An 18,182-nucleotide genomic window follows, 5' to 3' on the forward strand; every position below is an offset into this window, starting at 1 on the left:
AGCATCTGATACTTTAGCTCAGGAATAGTAATAGTATCTAGTGGTCTTCTCTGATTATTTATTAAAAAAAAGCTATGATCTTTCTAATATGTTTTTGGGTTTCCTTTCAAACATTCCAAAAGCTTTCGGTTTGATTTCAGTGTGTCCTGTTCTGATTGAAGTATTTCTCCAATCTCTCTACGTATTTTATAACTTAGAGCAGTGTTTTACCTTGTATTTTATGCCATTCTTTTTCAATGGTGATCTTCTACTAGGATGACTGAGATTCTTACAACAGTATACAAAGAAATAGAATGTACTAGGTCCCATTGAACAAAACCCAAAGAAGAGTCTTTTGCTTGCACATTGCATTTCAGTGTCCTGAAGAAGGAAATGGGTTGGGGAGGGGAGGCATTTGCCATTTCTTGAAGATTAAATTCAGATGTGGTTTCCTGTATCTCACTTTATGAGAAGGAAGGTGTACGTAATAGAAAATGAGCTTTTCAGAGACACCATCCAGATCTAGATATCTTATATCAACATTTTATTAAGAATTAGAACTTGTCAGAAACTCTAATTGCTGGAAGAGTTATCAATAATTTTTACAATTTATGTGTTTTAACATAGCTGAATTGTGAGACAGGATTAATTGGCAGAAGGAGGTATGATTGAGTAGGCATCCTTCTTCACCCAGACATGAATCCATGCAAGGATGAAAAGATTTTGGGTCCTGCCTATAAATGAGTATGGGTTAGCAGAGAATTAGCACAAAGCAGGATGCAATACACCTTCCTAACCAGCCCTATGTAGGGCTTCCTGCCAGTCCCTCCTTTTTCACCCACTGTGTGGAGATCTGCAGTATCCAAGAGCAAGAGAGATCTTGACCCAAGTGCTCTCTGTTGAGTGTACGCAAAGGTGATCTCCATGTGGACATGCCAGAAGCTGAGGAACGAAAATCCTGTTTTTTTTCCTTGAAAAGGCACAATATTCTCCTCTGGAGGCCCCTCACTTTACCTGCCTCCCCTCCCCTCTGGGAAGTCAGGTTAACTTAGCTGACTTGAGACCATCCTTCATCTGGTGGTCACATATGGCAGCACAGGAGCGAGGGGGAGCAGCAAGCTCTCGCCCGGCCTGGGGGCTGGGCTTGGGGCTGCTGCCCGGCCAGCTGGCAGCTCCCTCAGCGTGGCTCCCCTCCAGGCATGTTTGAACAGCTGGAGTATCCAACAGGGCTGCAAAGTGGCTGACGGCTGCTGTGATAGTTACCTGATTCTCCCCTCTTCCTTTACAAATACATTTGTAGTTTTACTGTCCTGCCTTTGAATTGATGCTATGAGGCTGAAATAAAACTGTCCTAATTCAGCTTTTGATCCAAAGTCTGGACTCTGATTTTTAATTTCTGCACTGAGCAGCAAAACTATTTATCAGCAACTAGGCACTGAATTCTCAGACCAACAGAGAAGCACACAGAGATAATGGCTAAAAGATGGGGTTTTGAGAGAATAAATTAATAAATCTAGAAGTGCATAGAAATTCAGTACAATTTACAGTTACAGATATCTTAAATTCCATTTTAGCAGAGACAGCCTTTTTCTTAAGATATCCATTAACAGAAATATATATCAATTCACATATATCCTGTATACAAAATGTAATGAAAAGATCAAAGTACTCAGAAGAAAATGGACTGAAGTAATCTTTACAATATTTAAATTTACCATTCTCCTGTATGTGTTACCTCCCAGCCTGTTTTTGTATTATTACATACTTTTTCCATTAGATCCTACCTCCTGTAAACTCCCAAACTGGCTATTGTAGGAACTATGTTGAGATTATACATATTGTGGATGCACATTGTGCCAAAGATCCTATTCTATATACACAGAGAAGGTCTACACAGTATCAGCAAAGTGCAGGGAAAGATTTTGTTAACAAAAACCTTGACCAGATTCATGTAATGCATATTTAGAGCTTATTTGCCCGAAAACATTAAAGTTTCTGATTCAAACTCCCAAGCAGGTGGTTGTTTGCCCCTACATGTGACAGCTTAATGGTGATCTTTGCGTTTTCACTCTCTCATATAATAAAATTCCTGAATACTTTTATGCATGCTAAACCAACCAAACAACCAGCTCCCTACCCCTCCAAATCCTCTTTAAACCTAGAATGAATGTAAGGGGTCAATATTTTAAAAGATGTATATTCGACAATGTTTCATTACTATCTGGAAAAGGACCCTTAGGATGAAGACATTAAGAATGTTAATCCTTTTCTTATAATATCTTCCTAAAATGCTGTGCAGTAGAGAATATTTCATTAGCTTTGTAAAATTGTTAGCAAGACTTAAAAGCCCTGAGCTGAGGGTGAGGGATAACTGTCTGACTGTTACCATAAGTAGATTATCTTTTTGCCCTTTGAACTCATGAAATTGTAGTAATGAAAGAAATTCTACTGTAGTCACTTGTCAAAAATGACCCAAATGTGAGAATAAATGCTTGTGCTATGAGTGTCTCTGGTGTTGTAAATGCATTTATAATATTAAATTGTAGTTAAAGGCAACAAATAATATACAATAATTAAGTTTGGTTCTTGTTCTATAGGTGTAATAGTAGTAGGTACTATGTAGAGAAATTAAATCATACTGCATTATTTAATGCATTAGGATAAATTGCAAACTATGTTAGCCTGATGGGCTGCAGAAAGGACGCAAATATTTGCCCTGTCACACGTAAAAGTATCTCACTATAAGAAAGTACCTCCCAAAGTATAAAGTGCAGATAGCTAACTAAAAAGTTTTACTGCAGGTCTTCATACACACTTTCCGGTTCTTTGGCCATTCCTTTGCCACAGAGCTCCCTTCTCCCAGTGCTACCATTGTGGAGAGGCTGGAGGAGCTTACATTTGAGTTGGGGAAGCTGATGTCTGTATACTGTGTATGAATGGAAAGTTACATGGGATCAGATACAGATGGGCCTTATCTTTCAAGAATAGTACAGGCATTTAGGGGATTTAGAAGAGACCCCTCTGACCATCACGTTTATCCTCCTTATTAGTGTGCTGCCATAGCTCACAACCTGTGTATCTCTTTTTAGCTGATTGCTATGGGGCATTGCTAAGAATTCCCTGCTATGGTGTGGTGTTCTCATTTTAAATGCTAAATGAGCACAGGGGCCAGCATCATAGGCCTCTCTGTCCCTGAAGAAAGGGTGGTCCCAGTGGCCATGATATGCCTGCAGAAGACAGCAATGGAGACAATAAATGCTTTAGCCTAGGGTGTTGAGAAGGGTGCTTTCACAGGCCTGCAGATCTTTTGCTTTTCTGCAGGTTGGTGGTTATACAAACAGTGGATTCTCTTTGCTGCTTTTAAAGAGGGCATGTAGTGACAGGACAAGGGGTAATGGCCTTAAGCTGAAGGAGGGTAGATTTAGATTAGATATTAGGAAGAAACTCTTCCCTGTGAGGGCGGTGAGGCACTGGAACAGGTTGCCCAGAGAAGCTGTGGATGCCCCATCCCTGGAAGTGTTCAAGGCCAGGTTGGATGGGGCTTTGGGCAACATGGTCTAGTGGAGGGTGTCCCTGCCCATGGCAGAGGGGTTGGAACTAGATGATCTTTTGAGGTCCCTTCCAACCCAAACCATTCTATGATTCTGTGATATTACAGTGTTCTCCTTAGGGCATTTGATTGGTATTTTTTATTCCTTTAGTTAATGAAGAATCAAGTCATACACCAGTTTAATTCATTCTCTTGTAACATGACTGTCCATAAAAATTTTTGTACTACTGTGATACAAGTAATATATTCTGCCTTTACTGGTAAAGCTTCTACTCTGATACTGTATTCATCTATTACTAAGCTATTCTTAGATATTCTGAGATGGTCTCAGTAGCTTCTTGTACCACTTAAGTAAGAATCTTTATTATTTTCATTTACATTAAAAATGGTTATGTGGAATACAGACTTGTGAATTGCCTATCTGAATTCATTAGACTGCTTTAAGTTGAAGCCGTATATTCAGAAGTAAATGACTGAACCCATTATTTTACCATCATGTTAGCCCAGACATTAGTGTCTTTCTGGATGTTACTTTCACTTGATGATCCAAATTTTCTAGGTAGCCATTGAAAAAAATAAATCTATTAAGGATTTCACATTATTTTAAAATGTAGTAGGAGTCTATGTGGCACAGGAGAGTTGAGCATTGGATCTGGAAATGTTTTGGAAATGTTTCCTCTACTATTGAATGGCCTGTTTCTCAAACTTGGGAAAAAAAAATGTTACCTTTCAGTGCCTCAGATAGATAGACCTCTACAACTATTACAGTAATATCTACTTTGTTTTGTTAAGAGCTCCAGCTGAAGAGCATAAGAAAAATCCTCTTAAACTCTTTTGAAATAAGATGTTCAACTTGAGTGGGGATGTGAGGCAACGGGAGTTTCTGCAAGTGACTGTTACAAACATGTGACTGAGTTAAGAACAACAAAAAGTATATTTCTTTTTAAGTTTGACAATTATTGATTGTTTCCTAATTTAAACAAATAGTTGACTTTTTTCATTAGCATAAGAGTTACCATTTTTTGTATTTTGAATATAGTCTTGCCTTACAATTTTGACAGCCTATTTTGGGATTCAAAAAGAGCAGAAGTTCATTATCGATAAGCTGGCTAAAAGGTGTGAACAGGCATTTCAGCTCTGCTCTGACTGTGGCATGTAGATCTTTCCACCTGTTGTCTACACATTAAACTAACTCCCACCTTAGTGTTTGTCTTTAATTGCTGTTTGACTAGAGGTGGAGTTTTTATAGGGTGGATGCTGTAACAAAAGCAGATGTTTGAAAATATGTTGACAGCCGTGGAATTGGTATTTTTTCAAAATTCTTCAGTAATCATTCACCTTGGGCCAAAAAAAGATGTTGGCTTCTGTGGTTGTAGCATTGCTACTGGTTTAGAATGTTAAGCAAAATTCCTATTAATACTCCTCAAAGTATTGTTCTTGGGGATTATTGGAGCTGAAAAAATGATGGGAAAGTTGTTTGTTGGTTTGTTCACTTTTAATCAGTGTGGGTTAATAGTTGTAATCTATTTCTGTCAAACTTGTTTCATTTTAGTGCTAGTTGGCATTTATAATGCATAAAGCTTGATTTTCTGTTAGATTTTTTTTTAAAAAAAAACTGCATCCGTAATATTTTTAACCTTTCCTTGCAGTGTTTGCTAGTTCTGAGCCTGTGCCAGGATTCCAGGGAGACACCCTGCAGTTAGCTTTCATCGACCTCAGACAAGTAAGACACTAGTTGTTGTTTTTTATCCTACTAATTTCCCCTTTTGACCAATGCCGAAGTTATTAAATTCGAGAACCTTTCATGTTTTAGCATTCCCATGTAATTAGTTTTGAAAAGCGGTTATTTGAAGTGTTATTAGTGGCACTATTCCCTGTAATTTAGCACAAAACTGATTCTCTAACGTGTTGTTAGGGGGCACTGTGCTACTGGTGGTACTTTTACATGGATATAAGATTGAATTTTCGTCCTGACAATTTTGTAAAGATCTTGTGACACCTTTTTGCAAGAGTATACATGTTACCCTGGTGTGTGCTGGCCTGATTCCATTCTGAGCAATTGCTCCTGTCTACAAAACTACTCCCTGGAGAGCAGGATCAGGCATGGTATTATTTAGCATTTCCTTTCCTTAATTTGTTACATAGAATTCTTTTAAACTGTTAGAAAGCAGCTTTATTCCATCTGGCTGATCTTTATATCAAATTTAATTTTAAATGCCTTAATATCGGAAGCACTTTTCCACAGTTCTTGCCAAAAGGAAGGGTTTTTCAGACTAAAATCTACTTATCTTAATTTCATGTAGTTATTTCTATTCCCTGCTCTCTGTAAATTCTGACACTATATTCACTCATAGCAATTTATTTTCATAAACTTTTTATACTTCAAGTAAGCTTTTAGAAAGGATTTATTATTTCACAAAATTGCGAGTATAAGTGTAATTTAAATAGTGAAATGAATCATTAACTGCATGTGGAGAGTCTTTAGCTTTCTACAGATGTTGGTGATATTTTCTAGCACTATTATGAGCCTGTCAAAGTCATCAGAAAAGAAACGTAGAAAGAATTCCATACCAAATTATCTATATAGTAAGAATATTTTTGCTTTTAATAGTTTAGTAGGTTTTTCACAGCAAGATAATGAAAAGGGATTTCAGAAGGGAAAATTCCTGAGGCAAAAGTATTCCAGTTTCTCCTAACAGTTAGAAAGGACTTCATTAAAGTTTATTTTTAAATGAAAAAGTTAAAAGGTGGAGTTGTCTGTTACATTCTCACAGTAATATAACAATGAACAATATCTACAATGGGATAAGCATGGACTACGTGAGGAGAATATAGGATCGTGGCCGTAAGATTTGTTCATGTGATACGTGTACATTAGGAGTTCCAGAATTCAGTATGTGAAGACGTACTCTGCCAGACTTCAAATATCACAAGTCTTGCCTTGACTAGCAGCCTTCCTCTTCTGGATTCTTTTTTATTGTCCTTTTATTATCGGTGTTAGAAGTGACTAAACATCTTCCAATTTGTACTAAGTCAGTTTAGTTGAAGGGAAGGGATGTTGAGAGATTTTGGCACCATTTCTGTCATCCACCTAAAGTGGTATAAATCCTTGCAAAGCCTATGTTTGTTTCAAGGGAAAATGTATTTTCCAGCTATGCAGGAGGGCAGAGTGTGTACACACTTGCTACAAGAAATAAATAATATTTTTGTATGTTTTAAGCACCAGCTGTCCAGCATGTCACATAAATAGGGATTATGTTGCTTATGATAGCTCTCAGTTTATGTTAGCAACTTATATTTAGAATTTTCTTAACGCAATTAACGCTTTAGGGAGGATGCCCTGTATACCATGGGAATCTAATTCATTTCAGGTACTTGATAAACAGCAAAAGTCTGGGCATCTCTCTTTATAGGGTTGCAGTTGGAGCTTGTAGATTTAGAAGACTTCTAGTGTATTTTTGTTTTTTTCTATATTTTTGCATGCCTCACCAAAAGTCACTGCAAGTACACATTAAAAACATTTACCATTTAGTAAGGTTTTGCAGTGTTTTCCCTCTCTTCCTTATTTGTGATCCATTTCTATCTTAATAGGGTGGATGACAGTTCTTTTCAAGAATACTTAGAAAGGCAACAGAGCCTTTTTCAGAAAGTTCTTATAAAAGGTCATGCTTCTGTTTTTTAGTTTGAATTTGATACTTCTTCATGAATTGCAGGATATGAAAGATAAGGAAGTAGGTCCAGTGGTCAGGTTTTACCTGCCCACCCGGACTGTGCCCCGAGGTCAAACTCCTGATATTGGCTGTTTGGTACAGAGGAGCTGATGACAGGTAGGGGCTGATACAAGGGGGAAAGCTTGAACCGTATCAAAGCTAAAAGGCAGGAGATTTGGGACTCAGTGAGAGACTGTAGCTAAAAGATGGATCAGCAGGATTGCCCTCTTCTTAAAAAGCAGCTGACCTGCAAGGGAAAAGACTTTATCGTCCTGCCAATCACATGGTTGCTAATGGAAGCCAGTTATCTCAACAACGGCTTAGTCTCTCTCTGTTGTACTAGGGCAGTGTGCAAGATTAATGAGGATTGGGCAGTAGAATATTGTAGCACATTTTATTAAAGAAGTCACATACAAGGAGCCAGCTTGGAAGACAGAGAGGGGAGAGCTACACTGGGATGATTACCAGGTGGGAGGAGCAGCTTTGAAAAGAATTGCCATAAATATTTTCATCCTAACAGTTCCTGATCCTCCGTCTTTCCCTGAAGACAATGTATGGACAGCATGTTGTCCCCAGCAAGCCCACTTCTTTCCTTCTTCCTTCCACAGATGTAGAAAAGCAAACAGCAAGAGAAACAGTTGGCATGAGAAGGAGTTGCTTCTAAGAAGAGAGCAGTAGTTAGTAGCAGGAAGCTCTAAGAAGCCAGGAATCAAGAAGGGGCAGGCATTTACCAATGTCCCCTTTGATGAGCCACCTCTTTCTCCTCATACTATCCCCTCTTATGCTCTTGTCATACTTAACATGCTCCTTAAAGATCTTAGTAATCTGTATAAACCCTAGTCAATAAAGATTTTTGTTCGATTCCCATAACCATAGTATCTCAGCATCTTATAGAGGTGACTTGGTGTGGTTGACTAGTTGTACATAGTGCATTTGTTCTCTATTCTGTTTTCTTCTGCCAGCAGGAAGACTTTTATGTGCATAGATGACTTTCTGATTTTTATGTTTTGACTGTGCTCTGCTATATATGTTTGGCAGACATGACAGAAAATAACTTTCGGCAGGGGGGACACAATTGCTGAAGATCTTAAAAGCTTATATATGACAGGGAGTAACCTAAAAAAAAAAAAAAAAGTCCAGGATAATTTCATGTTTGGACAGTCTTTTCTACGTGAGCAGTTTACTTCAAATTGAAGAGTCCATTTTACTTGCTTCATGCTGACTGGTAGGTAATGAGCATAGTGAAAAACATACTTGGCTTTTGCATCACTCTAAATCTTTGCATCTGTAGCAGCCAATAGACTATTCTCCAAAGGATATATGTACCTATGTAGTTTCACCCCTGGGCTGATAAGACAGGATTGTGCTTCAGACCCAGGAAGATGGGCAGTGGCTGTAAAACCACAGAATAAGGCACAGCATTTTCTTAGAGAGATACCTGAAGTTTGCCGCAGGGAGAAGACCTATATACAATTCCCTGTACTAAGAGAATCACATGGCCATGATCATCTACAAACTTGCAGCTTCTGTAGCAGCAAGCAGCTGCTAAGCAAATTGGGATAGATTCATGGTTCTGTACAGCTGCAGTAATTGTGTCATGCTTCATGCCACTTGTCTTAGCATATGACCTGAGGGTCATCCCTATGTGCACCCTTTCACCCCACTTACTTAAAGCCCCTGAGGGGCATGCCAGCTCAGCGAGGCAATTAGTAGAGTGGCATGTGCTGCTTTAAAGAGACTGGTCCCTGGCATCTCGTGAAGATGACCCAGCTCTCTTGTGACCTGCATCGCTCTCTGAAGATAATCTCTTGCTACTGTCTATATAGGGAGCCTGGGTAAATAATGCAGTGGCCCAAAGTGAGGTGGAATGAACTTTGGGGATTTTGCTACCAATTCAGATCCTAGGTCAATTGGAATTAACCTTCCAAAGTAAACAGGTCTTAGTTTGTCCTACCTGAATTAGTCTCTGCGGAAGCTCAGCCTCCAACATGAATTAGTTTTGTCCTGGTTATGATCTGTTCTTTAGTGCCTAAAGACTAGGGTTACAGTTCTGGAATGTGAGGCAGTTTCTTGGATGTCCTGGACACTTAAATACTGTGAGGAAAAGACCTGAATCTTGCAATTTGTGCATTATTCTGTGGAGAGACAGTGTAGTGTGTAGTGGACAATAACAATGACCTTGTGGTAGCCTGAGAGGTCAACGGTTGCTGTCCTAGGGCAAATTTCCCAGTTCTTAACCAGTTGGGTGGTAACAAATGCCTATTCTTGAAATCAAATCATTGCCTGCAGAGTTATAACCTAAGTTGCAAATGTAGCTGGACTTTTTCACCTTAGACTTTGCAAGTTGTTTCTAGTGTTTCTTTCTGCCACGAGCACTACTTCAGTTTCAAACAGGCCTTCTTCCTTTACTGTCTGATCTCAGACAAGTACTCAGCTAGCTTGGTGATTGTGGAATTCCCTTATTTTGCATGGGGTGAGGAGAACTGTGTCTCATCTGTATTCTTTTGGCACTTAAGTACATGTTGTTAATATCCTTCAGTTGTTGTCGGTGCTGGTTCTGCAACAGGGGCAGCCATCTCAAGGGAACATAATCATATGCTGTTGGTAACCCAGAGTTAAGTAACCACCATGGTTACACATGGTAGTATAGAGTTTACAGTCTATAGTGATGTGTCCCAGTCTGTGAGACCAAGGGCTGTGAACAGCAAGGTCCATAAATTCAGCATAGGTATGGGAGAAAATTCTCAAAGATTTTGAGCAATTTCTGCTAACATTTTGCTAACATTAGAGATAAATTAGACATAAAGTCATAATGCAATCAATGTGATTAAAATACAGAATAATGTACCATGGAAACATTAGAAGATACATTTTGGTCAGATTTTTGTTTATGATGTGTGTAAATAAGCACGTGGATAAGCACTTCTATGAGCTCAAGTTATTGCTAATACACAATACGTATTCCTTCTAAAAATTGATACCTGATGTTTAAAAGTATAATACATTTTCTTCTGATTCCAAAGCATAATGGAAATTACATCGATAGTTTCTTGGGTTGCTTATCCATTTACTTTGTAATGCATTTTCTGGTGTATTGTTGGTGAGAAATATTGCTAACCCTCTGAACAGTAGTGTTGCATGCAACAGATTAAATTTATTTGAAGGAGAAAATTCTTTCTAGTTACTTAATATAGTCCTCCTCTTTCTTCTCATTCATCACTGAGAGATGATACTGGCCTTCTGATAAACTCAGAACTAACTCATTGTAGGTAGGAACTGTGTAACAGATCACTGGGCTTCAATCGCAGCCATGAGATTGTCTGCCACTAAAGCTGACAGCTCAGTCTTCCCCACTGTTTTGTTTGCAGTGTTTAATTTGAATTCATTTCCTGTGGTAGTAACTGCATTTCAGCTCTGACTCCCTCAACGTGAAGCATGCTGAAGCTCTCACCATCTGTGTTCCCTGTGGAGAATGCTCTTGAGCCCTTCAGTAGACCTCAGAGAGTAAGTTGCAGCCTGTTGCCGTTGCCAAACCTATCCACCGTGACTCTTGGAGGTCGAGGGCTTTAAAGGTGTGCTGTGGCTTCCTTCACAAGCTGCCAGCCTGCACGGTGCCTAGGCTTTGAAATGAGTAGGGTACACCCACCCCTTCTCCACAGAAGTGTCTTGACCTGCAAAAACATCAGGATTTTCCAAGAGGGAGAAATCCCTAACAGTATGTTTAGGAGTAAGTCTTAAAAACTTCAGAGTTTAAAGATAAAAGTAAGCCTCTCTTTCATAAGGCAACAGTTTGAATTTGTAATTAGCAAGTAGTATAGAATATTTCATCTTTCGCTTCCTGAGGGAAATGGTTGTTAAGACTTTCATCTTCACAGAGGCTCTTTCACAATGCTTACTGATCCCTTCCCCCCCATGCACTCCCCAGCTTCTCTGAACAAGCAGAGGAGCATGTTACATCTGTAACGTGAAGCCCAGCCTCAGGGTGCTATGTAATGGGATTTGTGCTTCTCTAGTTTTCAGTGCAATGCTGCTTATTCAGCAAAAGAAAGGAGCTCAGATTTCAGACAGCAACAAAACGGGAGTTGCACCTCTTTGGATTTCAGACCGCAGATCCTCACTCCGCTGGGGGAAGGAAGCAACGCTCTTGCTGGCCTTCCTCTTCTCCATAAATTGACTCTGCACTAAAGCAGAAGGAGGGCTCGAGGCACACTGTGAGCAGAACAGGGACACTTCAAGGCTCAATATCGCATGTATTTGCATCATGCAGGGGTAGCAAGCATATGCATAACCTGTGTTCAAAACGACACAGTTATTTGAGTATGACTGCACGCTAAATGTGTGTTATCCAACTTGCACAGGACACACAATGTCTTTTCAGAGTACTGTATTCTTACAGGTAAATGGGAATTCTTCATACAAACACGGCAATTTATTTGTAAGTGCTTATATTCCCCACTGGAATCTCTTACTTTTGATTTCTCCTTCTCAACTAGATTCTTTGAAGCCTGTAGGTAATCACAGCAGGCTCAGATCACAAGTTGTGTCTATAGATATTTGTGAGGAAGATCTCAATCAGTGCTCTGTACACAGAAACAAGCAAGCTCATTACTTGGATGGGATTTATACTTGCCAGCTGGTAAGAATTAGGAAGCTTTGAAAACAAATGCACAGAAATTAGCAGCGGGGGGTCAAAACCAAGCATGGCTTTGGATACACTATCTTGATAAGGATTTGCAGAATAAAAGCAGGATGGCAAGTCAGTAATTTCCTGGCAGTAGGTGTTCCTACCCTGTTACTGCCAGGAACTAAGAGCACATGTGCCAGGTATTAGGTGTGTGTTCTTTGGGACATTAAATCATTCATCAAATTCCATGCAAAACAGATTGTATCTAGTTCAACATCTGAATGTCCTTTTTTCAGCAGAGAATTGCAAATAACATGCTGATAGCATACCAAGTTTTCACTCTAGATCCTGGCTTACTGACAATGAGGGGGCATATCTGAAAACAGGTGTTAAAAACTCGGTGTACAAATGCTGTTACTTCACTTCTGTAGCCCTATCAGTACCTTACTTAACTAAAATTATATACATATGGCCATTTAACTACAAGATACACTACTCCATCTGTGGCAAAAACTGTACCAATTTTTCCAGAGAAAACTATAGTAGATTGTGTACAAGAGACTATGTGGTGAAAGGTATAATGCTTAAACTGAATTTTATCTCCTTATTCACAGTAAAGAGTGCTGTAGGTACCTAATCCATGGAAGTTATCAAAACCAAAATAATTTTCTTGTTGTTTCTTTAAGCTAGTTCATTTAAGGGATACAGTTCTTTTGGTTCTTTGTTTACCAAACCAGATACACACAAGAATTAGATGAACTGACAAGAAATCTGTACTGTGTATTTAGAAAATGTCAGAACTCGTGAAGCACTGGCTCAGCTTGACTTAGAGACCTGCAGATAACAGCCTTTGCATAAGAACATAAGCCTTAGTTGAATGAGAGGGGTTTTTTTGTTGTTGTTAGGTGAATTTATAGTTTTTGGAACTGAGACACGAAATGGGATTTATTCGTCTCATTTGTAATGTGCAGGTGAAACACTTGACTTCTTAGAGCAGTGCAGGGGAGTTCCAGCCTCTAAATACTACCATCATAGAAATTACTAAAAGTTTCACTGGAGAGGTGGATCAAAGCAGATATTTTAAAAAAAAAAAAAAAGGTAGGCAAAAGCTGCTGTCAAGACTATTTAGATGGACATATCTGAGTCCCTATCTGAATACTACCAAGTGCCACATTTAATCAGCTTTCAGCTCCTCTTCTTATTTATCAGTACTTTCACAAGACAAGGTTTAGAAATAGTTAATCAATTCATTCAAAATCTGCAGAGCTGTTGTTATGACGAAAACTTCGTATCTCTGGAAAACCTTTCTGTTCAAGAAAGCTCATGCCATAGTTACAGAGGAATTCCCTGTAAGATCATGACCTAAATGGCACTAAAATTGTGTCCTTGGTAGTTGAAGTGTATATCCCAATCATACCCTGTCCATAATGCCAGAACCCAAAAGCTTCGGTTTTCTTGGATGAGATACTAAATTTCTTCAATAACTGGCATGCTACATGTCTGGGAAACTATTTATAAAGCAGTCACTTCCAAGGGGATTATGAGAGAAAGCACAAAATAAGCTTTATCTAGAGAAGATTTCTGTTCTTTTGCAGAAGGAGCTGTTAGTAGAAAGGTTTCAGAAGGTTCACTTTCAGATAATTTCTCAATTAAGAGATCTCTTGCTTGAATTAGAAAAAAGTGATCCATGTGCCTATTCTGTTTGTAAATTCCTGCTTACCCTTTCTTGAGTCGCTGATATACATCCCATTCAATGGAAGTTATTCACTGAAATGAAGTTTCTCTGTAATAGTTTTCTGCTAGCAATTTTGCTCTCCATCCGATCCTCACCTTTATCTTTGTCATGTAAGAAATGATGTAAATGCAAGGAAGCCAGACTTGGGTGCATGACTTTCCTGAAGTTTGTGAATACATTATATCAAACTCTTGTCTTCCTGCTGACAGCCAGTTGCTGCAGGATGTCTACCATTGTGTCTGGGCCCTTCTGTAGCCCTGAGCTGATGGATGGAGTTCAGTTTTGGAGCCCCTAGCTCCACAGGACTTCCTCTGAATCCCATGGGTGGTATGTGGTTCTTATGAGTAATGAATGAGCGTTGTTAATTTAACACAAGAGAAGAAAATAGTTGTTTTCCTTCAAGTTACTTGTTATTTATATTCTCTAAACATCTATGAGTCCTAGTCACCTATCGGGGAGCCATGGGGCTGGTAGCTGCATTAGCGTATTCAATATATTCTACCCCCAAATTGCTTACATCCTCCAGCCTTAGCTAAGCTGGTAGTACCACTGGTATGTAGTATATGTCAGGCAACACTACTAACCCCTTAACCCTACAGATTTGCCTTCAGTATTTTTTCAGTTGCATCAATCAACATATTTAGATTCCGTTCCTTCTCTGAATTATCTGTCAATCACAAGCAGCAGGAAGAATATCCCATTTTGTTCCCTTTTGCTGGTTTCTTCTGTGAAAAAGAAAGTTAGTCCATCTCTCCTTTGGAAGTCACTATAGGGCCAGTGTAAAATTCAGTAAAATCAAAGGAATCCTTTACAAGAAGAAAGCAAAGATTGTTCTCTGCTTCAGAACAATAACAACCCAAGGAAGGAAGCACATAGACATAGTACTGCAAGGACTTGAATAAGTGAAATATAATGTTTATTCATTTGGATCGTAGTGTCTTAGAACAAAAGCTCGTATCTTCAAAAGTGTTTGGACAGTACGTACCACACTGATCTTCAGCCGGGTGTTTTAATACTGCTGAAATACAAATTAAAAAATATTATTCCGACTCTCTGACTGCCTCCAGTCAGTCAGTAAAATCTGGTGGATGAAAACCCTCATATTTTCTTTCTGTTAGTACAAAGGTACTAATAGGTGACAAAAGAAATGATTGAATTTCATACTGTTATGTAAATAACTATTTTCTGATTGAAGTGAGCTAGTTACACTATAAGCGATTTGACTGAACCAACTCTTCTTAGGCACAGTTTTATATCTTGCTGGCTTAAACGTTAATATATTTGTCTTTTATGGGTCTATCTGGTTTGGAACAATTTGTCATCTTACAAGTTGCACTGTTTTAAAGAATATTGAAATAACAAATAAAATTTAGATACAAGTTTTACATGTTTTAGAACCTAAAGAAAAACTCTTGGAGAGGACTTTCCCTAGAGCATTGGTAAGAACACCTTGCAATCGTAGAGAGAGTGATGGTGGGAGAAAAAAGAATGAATAAGAACAGAAGTGCAAAGAAATTTAAAAAAACATGTGGAAAGGTGGGTAGATGAAAGCAGTAGATGATGGGGAAAAAAGAACTTGAAAGACATGGGATGAAGGACAAAAAAGAAAGAGGAAAAAGTCAGTTTCTGTCTATAAATGCAATTTATGGTCCTTATCCTTTTCTTTCTACATTTATAATTTTCTGTGGTTTATGCTAAGACCCAAAAAGAACATTTTTTTTTAGACAGTAGAAGTTTGAAGAGATGTTTTTACCGAAAGAAAAGAAAGGACACAGTTAATGATGTATAAAGTACACAGTTAATGATGTATAAAGCCCGTGAAGCCATCAGGTTGCCTTATTCCCAGGAGAACGCGAGCTTTCCTGGTTTCAGTGGTGTGCCTCCAGGAAATCGTTCCAGGAGTACACACAATTAGCCCATACTCTTCCAGAGTGCACACTGTAACATGATGCAGTTAAACCAGAAGACAGTTTTCATCTTTTGACCCTGTGTCAAACATGTCAGTTGAGTAGCTTACCTGAGATCTGTAAGAGAACATAGACACCAGGTATTTTCCCGTAGAAAGGAACATGCAGTACACACACACACACAATGCAATTTTAAAAACTGACTTATTTTCGAAGTAACAGGAGAAGTGCTGAGCGAGCCTTTGTAAGTGGCACAACTCAGTGCATTCAGACTCTCCTTTCTTTTTTGCCTGTTTAAAGTTTAAATAAAAATCTTCCCTTGTTTAGGTTGTATGAGAAGGACATTAAAAGGAGCTCTTTCATTTTAAGCACTAACAGGACATTGAGTCCTGTGGAAGTAGAGATTTGATAATATCATTGAAATGCACATCCAAGTGATAGTTTTGGGAATGGTAATAAGTTCGCTATAGTTCCTAAGTCTTCCATCCATTGACACAGAGGATGTTTTTAAAAGTTCACAGTGAAACAGAATCATGTTGAATAATTCCTAGACAGAAATACAGAGGTAACTGGAGGGAGGGTGGGGAGAACCTGCGTAACTGGTAGATTGAAAAGGCACAAGCTGAAAACTCAAATGACAGTGTAAAACAGTCCCCATAGCTTAATTAAATAAAACCAATAATGCGATTTAAACTTCTTTGAGTTAAAATTACTTTAATAAGGGTGTTAATTACTAGAGGATTAACAGTGCTTACATGTGATAATAGATGTGGTCAGTCAATAAAGGGTGAGAATAATGTTCGTTTAAGAAGCAAAAGAATCTAGCACAGGATTACTCACCAGAAAGGGATAACATTTCAAAGTGGCAAGTAAAATCAAGGGAAGAGGTTTTCAAATTGCAAGAGGCATTAGGGGCTGAATTGTGCCATCATTACTCAGCAAAAGTTCCATGTATATTGGGATCTACTGGAGCTGAGATATGAAGAGTAATTATTACAAATTACATATGACATAGTTTGGAATTTTTCTCTCTCCCAGAGCAATTGTAAAAATATTTTTTTAGATGAAACATTTTAAGAAAATGTTATCATCTGAGAAGTGATGAGCAAAGGCATATTGTAAGGAAAAAGATCCAATTCTAAGGAGAATAATTTCTTGAAGATGTGTTTCTTAGAAAAGAAGTAATAGGGGACTATTGACATTAAGCAGAAAGGGTTTTTCCTAAAATGTTTGCAAACATAGCAGCAGGAGAAGAAAGATCTTTCCCAAAAAGCCAACAAAAACAAATTCTGAGTTATCCACGTTTCTTGTTACTGCAACTTACTGGGCTCAGGAGCCTTTGCTAAACCAAATTATTTAGACAAGAAAAACAAAAACAAGTACCAGGATTTTATACAGGCTGTAGTATTTGCTAAAATGTTTTTAGAGTCATTTGATAGATATAACTATGGAAGCAAACTTGTAGTAGCTGAAGAAGGAAGTGAAGGTTCTCCAGGAAAGAATATGAAACTGTTGTCTAGTGATTTTGGCTTTGCTTTTAACTTGTCTATATTTACATTCCTGAGCTACTGATTGTGGAATTCCTTGTCCAGTGGTTCCCGGGTCTAATATAGCTTTCCCTAAGGGATGTAACTTCATCTGCTATGAAGGGTGGTTGTGCAGCCATACCCTGAATGCACTACTTTGGAAGAAATAACGATCTGTTTACAGTAAACTCATGATGAGCACATCTGTAGGTATTTGTGTCTTATGAGCTGCACTGGATTTGTATTTCTGGATGCAAACAAAATTATGCTAGTTTCTGGCCTATTATATCTTAGATTTCAATGGCTTTCCACATATTCTAACTCAGCATCCAAGATCAGCTGAGATACTTTATTGAACAGTTGCTGTATGTGTATCTGCTTCCTGCAGAGGTTTTCCAGAGACATGCCTTGTATATAAAATGCTGAGGGCCTTGATAGCCACCTAATAGAAGAATCTGGCACACTGAGACTCAGATTTATTTTTTTATTTTAGATCTGCAGCTTTTTGAGAAACACACAAATCTTAAAAATAAACCAAACTAACCAAAAATTTGTAGCTGAAAAAATAATTAGACTGTTGTGTTGAAGCAAACTATTTTCCTCTACCTGCTGTAGAACCCCAGTTTAGCTCAGTGGAGACGGTGTGTTTCATAGTGCACACTAGAGATCACTGACCTTTGTGGAGACCAAATGCTGCAGAATCAAGAAATGCTCATAAACCTTATAGACCTGATGTATATCCATCCTCCTGTTAGGTTGGAAGCCTCAATCCCTGTAACAATGTAATTTCAGTATTTTTCTTAGCGTTTTTCTCTGGTGTTTTGGTCCAACTCAGACTATGACAAGAAATAACTGCAAAGCTAGGAAAAGGAAATATCCTGTTCTACCACTGATCACTAATTCCCAGTGGCCAGATTGGCAGCTTCCTGGGTCAGTTCTGTCAGCTGCAGCTTCACACACAGCCATGTATCTAAAACTCCTTCCTTCAATCCCAGAAGTAATTGGACTGAAATTTAAACTTGGAGTTGTAATTATACTCAGGCAGACCACTACGGATGTTTAGTTCCAGGGTACAGCAGTCTGACTGTACAGATTAGATGTGCGTGTATACAAGGACTGTTTGGATTAGTTTAAACCAGCATTTGTCAGAT

The 18,182-nt window shown here is 38.5% G+C and overlaps 1 protein-coding gene across 9 annotated transcripts in view; it reads left to right on the forward strand.

Annotated features, from left to right (window-relative positions):
* The window catches only part of EXOC6 (exocyst complex component 6), a 95,611-nt gene that overhangs the window by 64,297 nt on the left and 13,132 nt on the right, over nt 1-18,182 (forward strand). For 7 of the 9 annotated variants that reach the window (XM_054831500.1, XM_054831499.1, XM_054831507.1 and 4 more), the window contains one exon: nt 5,179-5,252. The exons of the other annotated variants lie outside the window; for them this stretch is intronic. In XM_054831500.1, the coding sequence (XP_054687475.1) occupies nt 5,179-5,252 (74 nt within the window). The remainder of the gene's footprint in view (nt 1-5,178; nt 5,253-18,182) is intronic. 9 annotated transcript variants of the gene reach the window in all.

The sequence above is a fragment of the Grus americana genome, chromosome 7 (assembly GCF_028858705.1).
Source record: "Grus americana isolate bGruAme1 chromosome 7, bGruAme1.mat, whole genome shotgun sequence".
In the NCBI taxonomy this organism is placed as follows: domain Eukaryota; kingdom Metazoa; phylum Chordata; class Aves; order Gruiformes; family Gruidae; genus Grus; species Grus americana.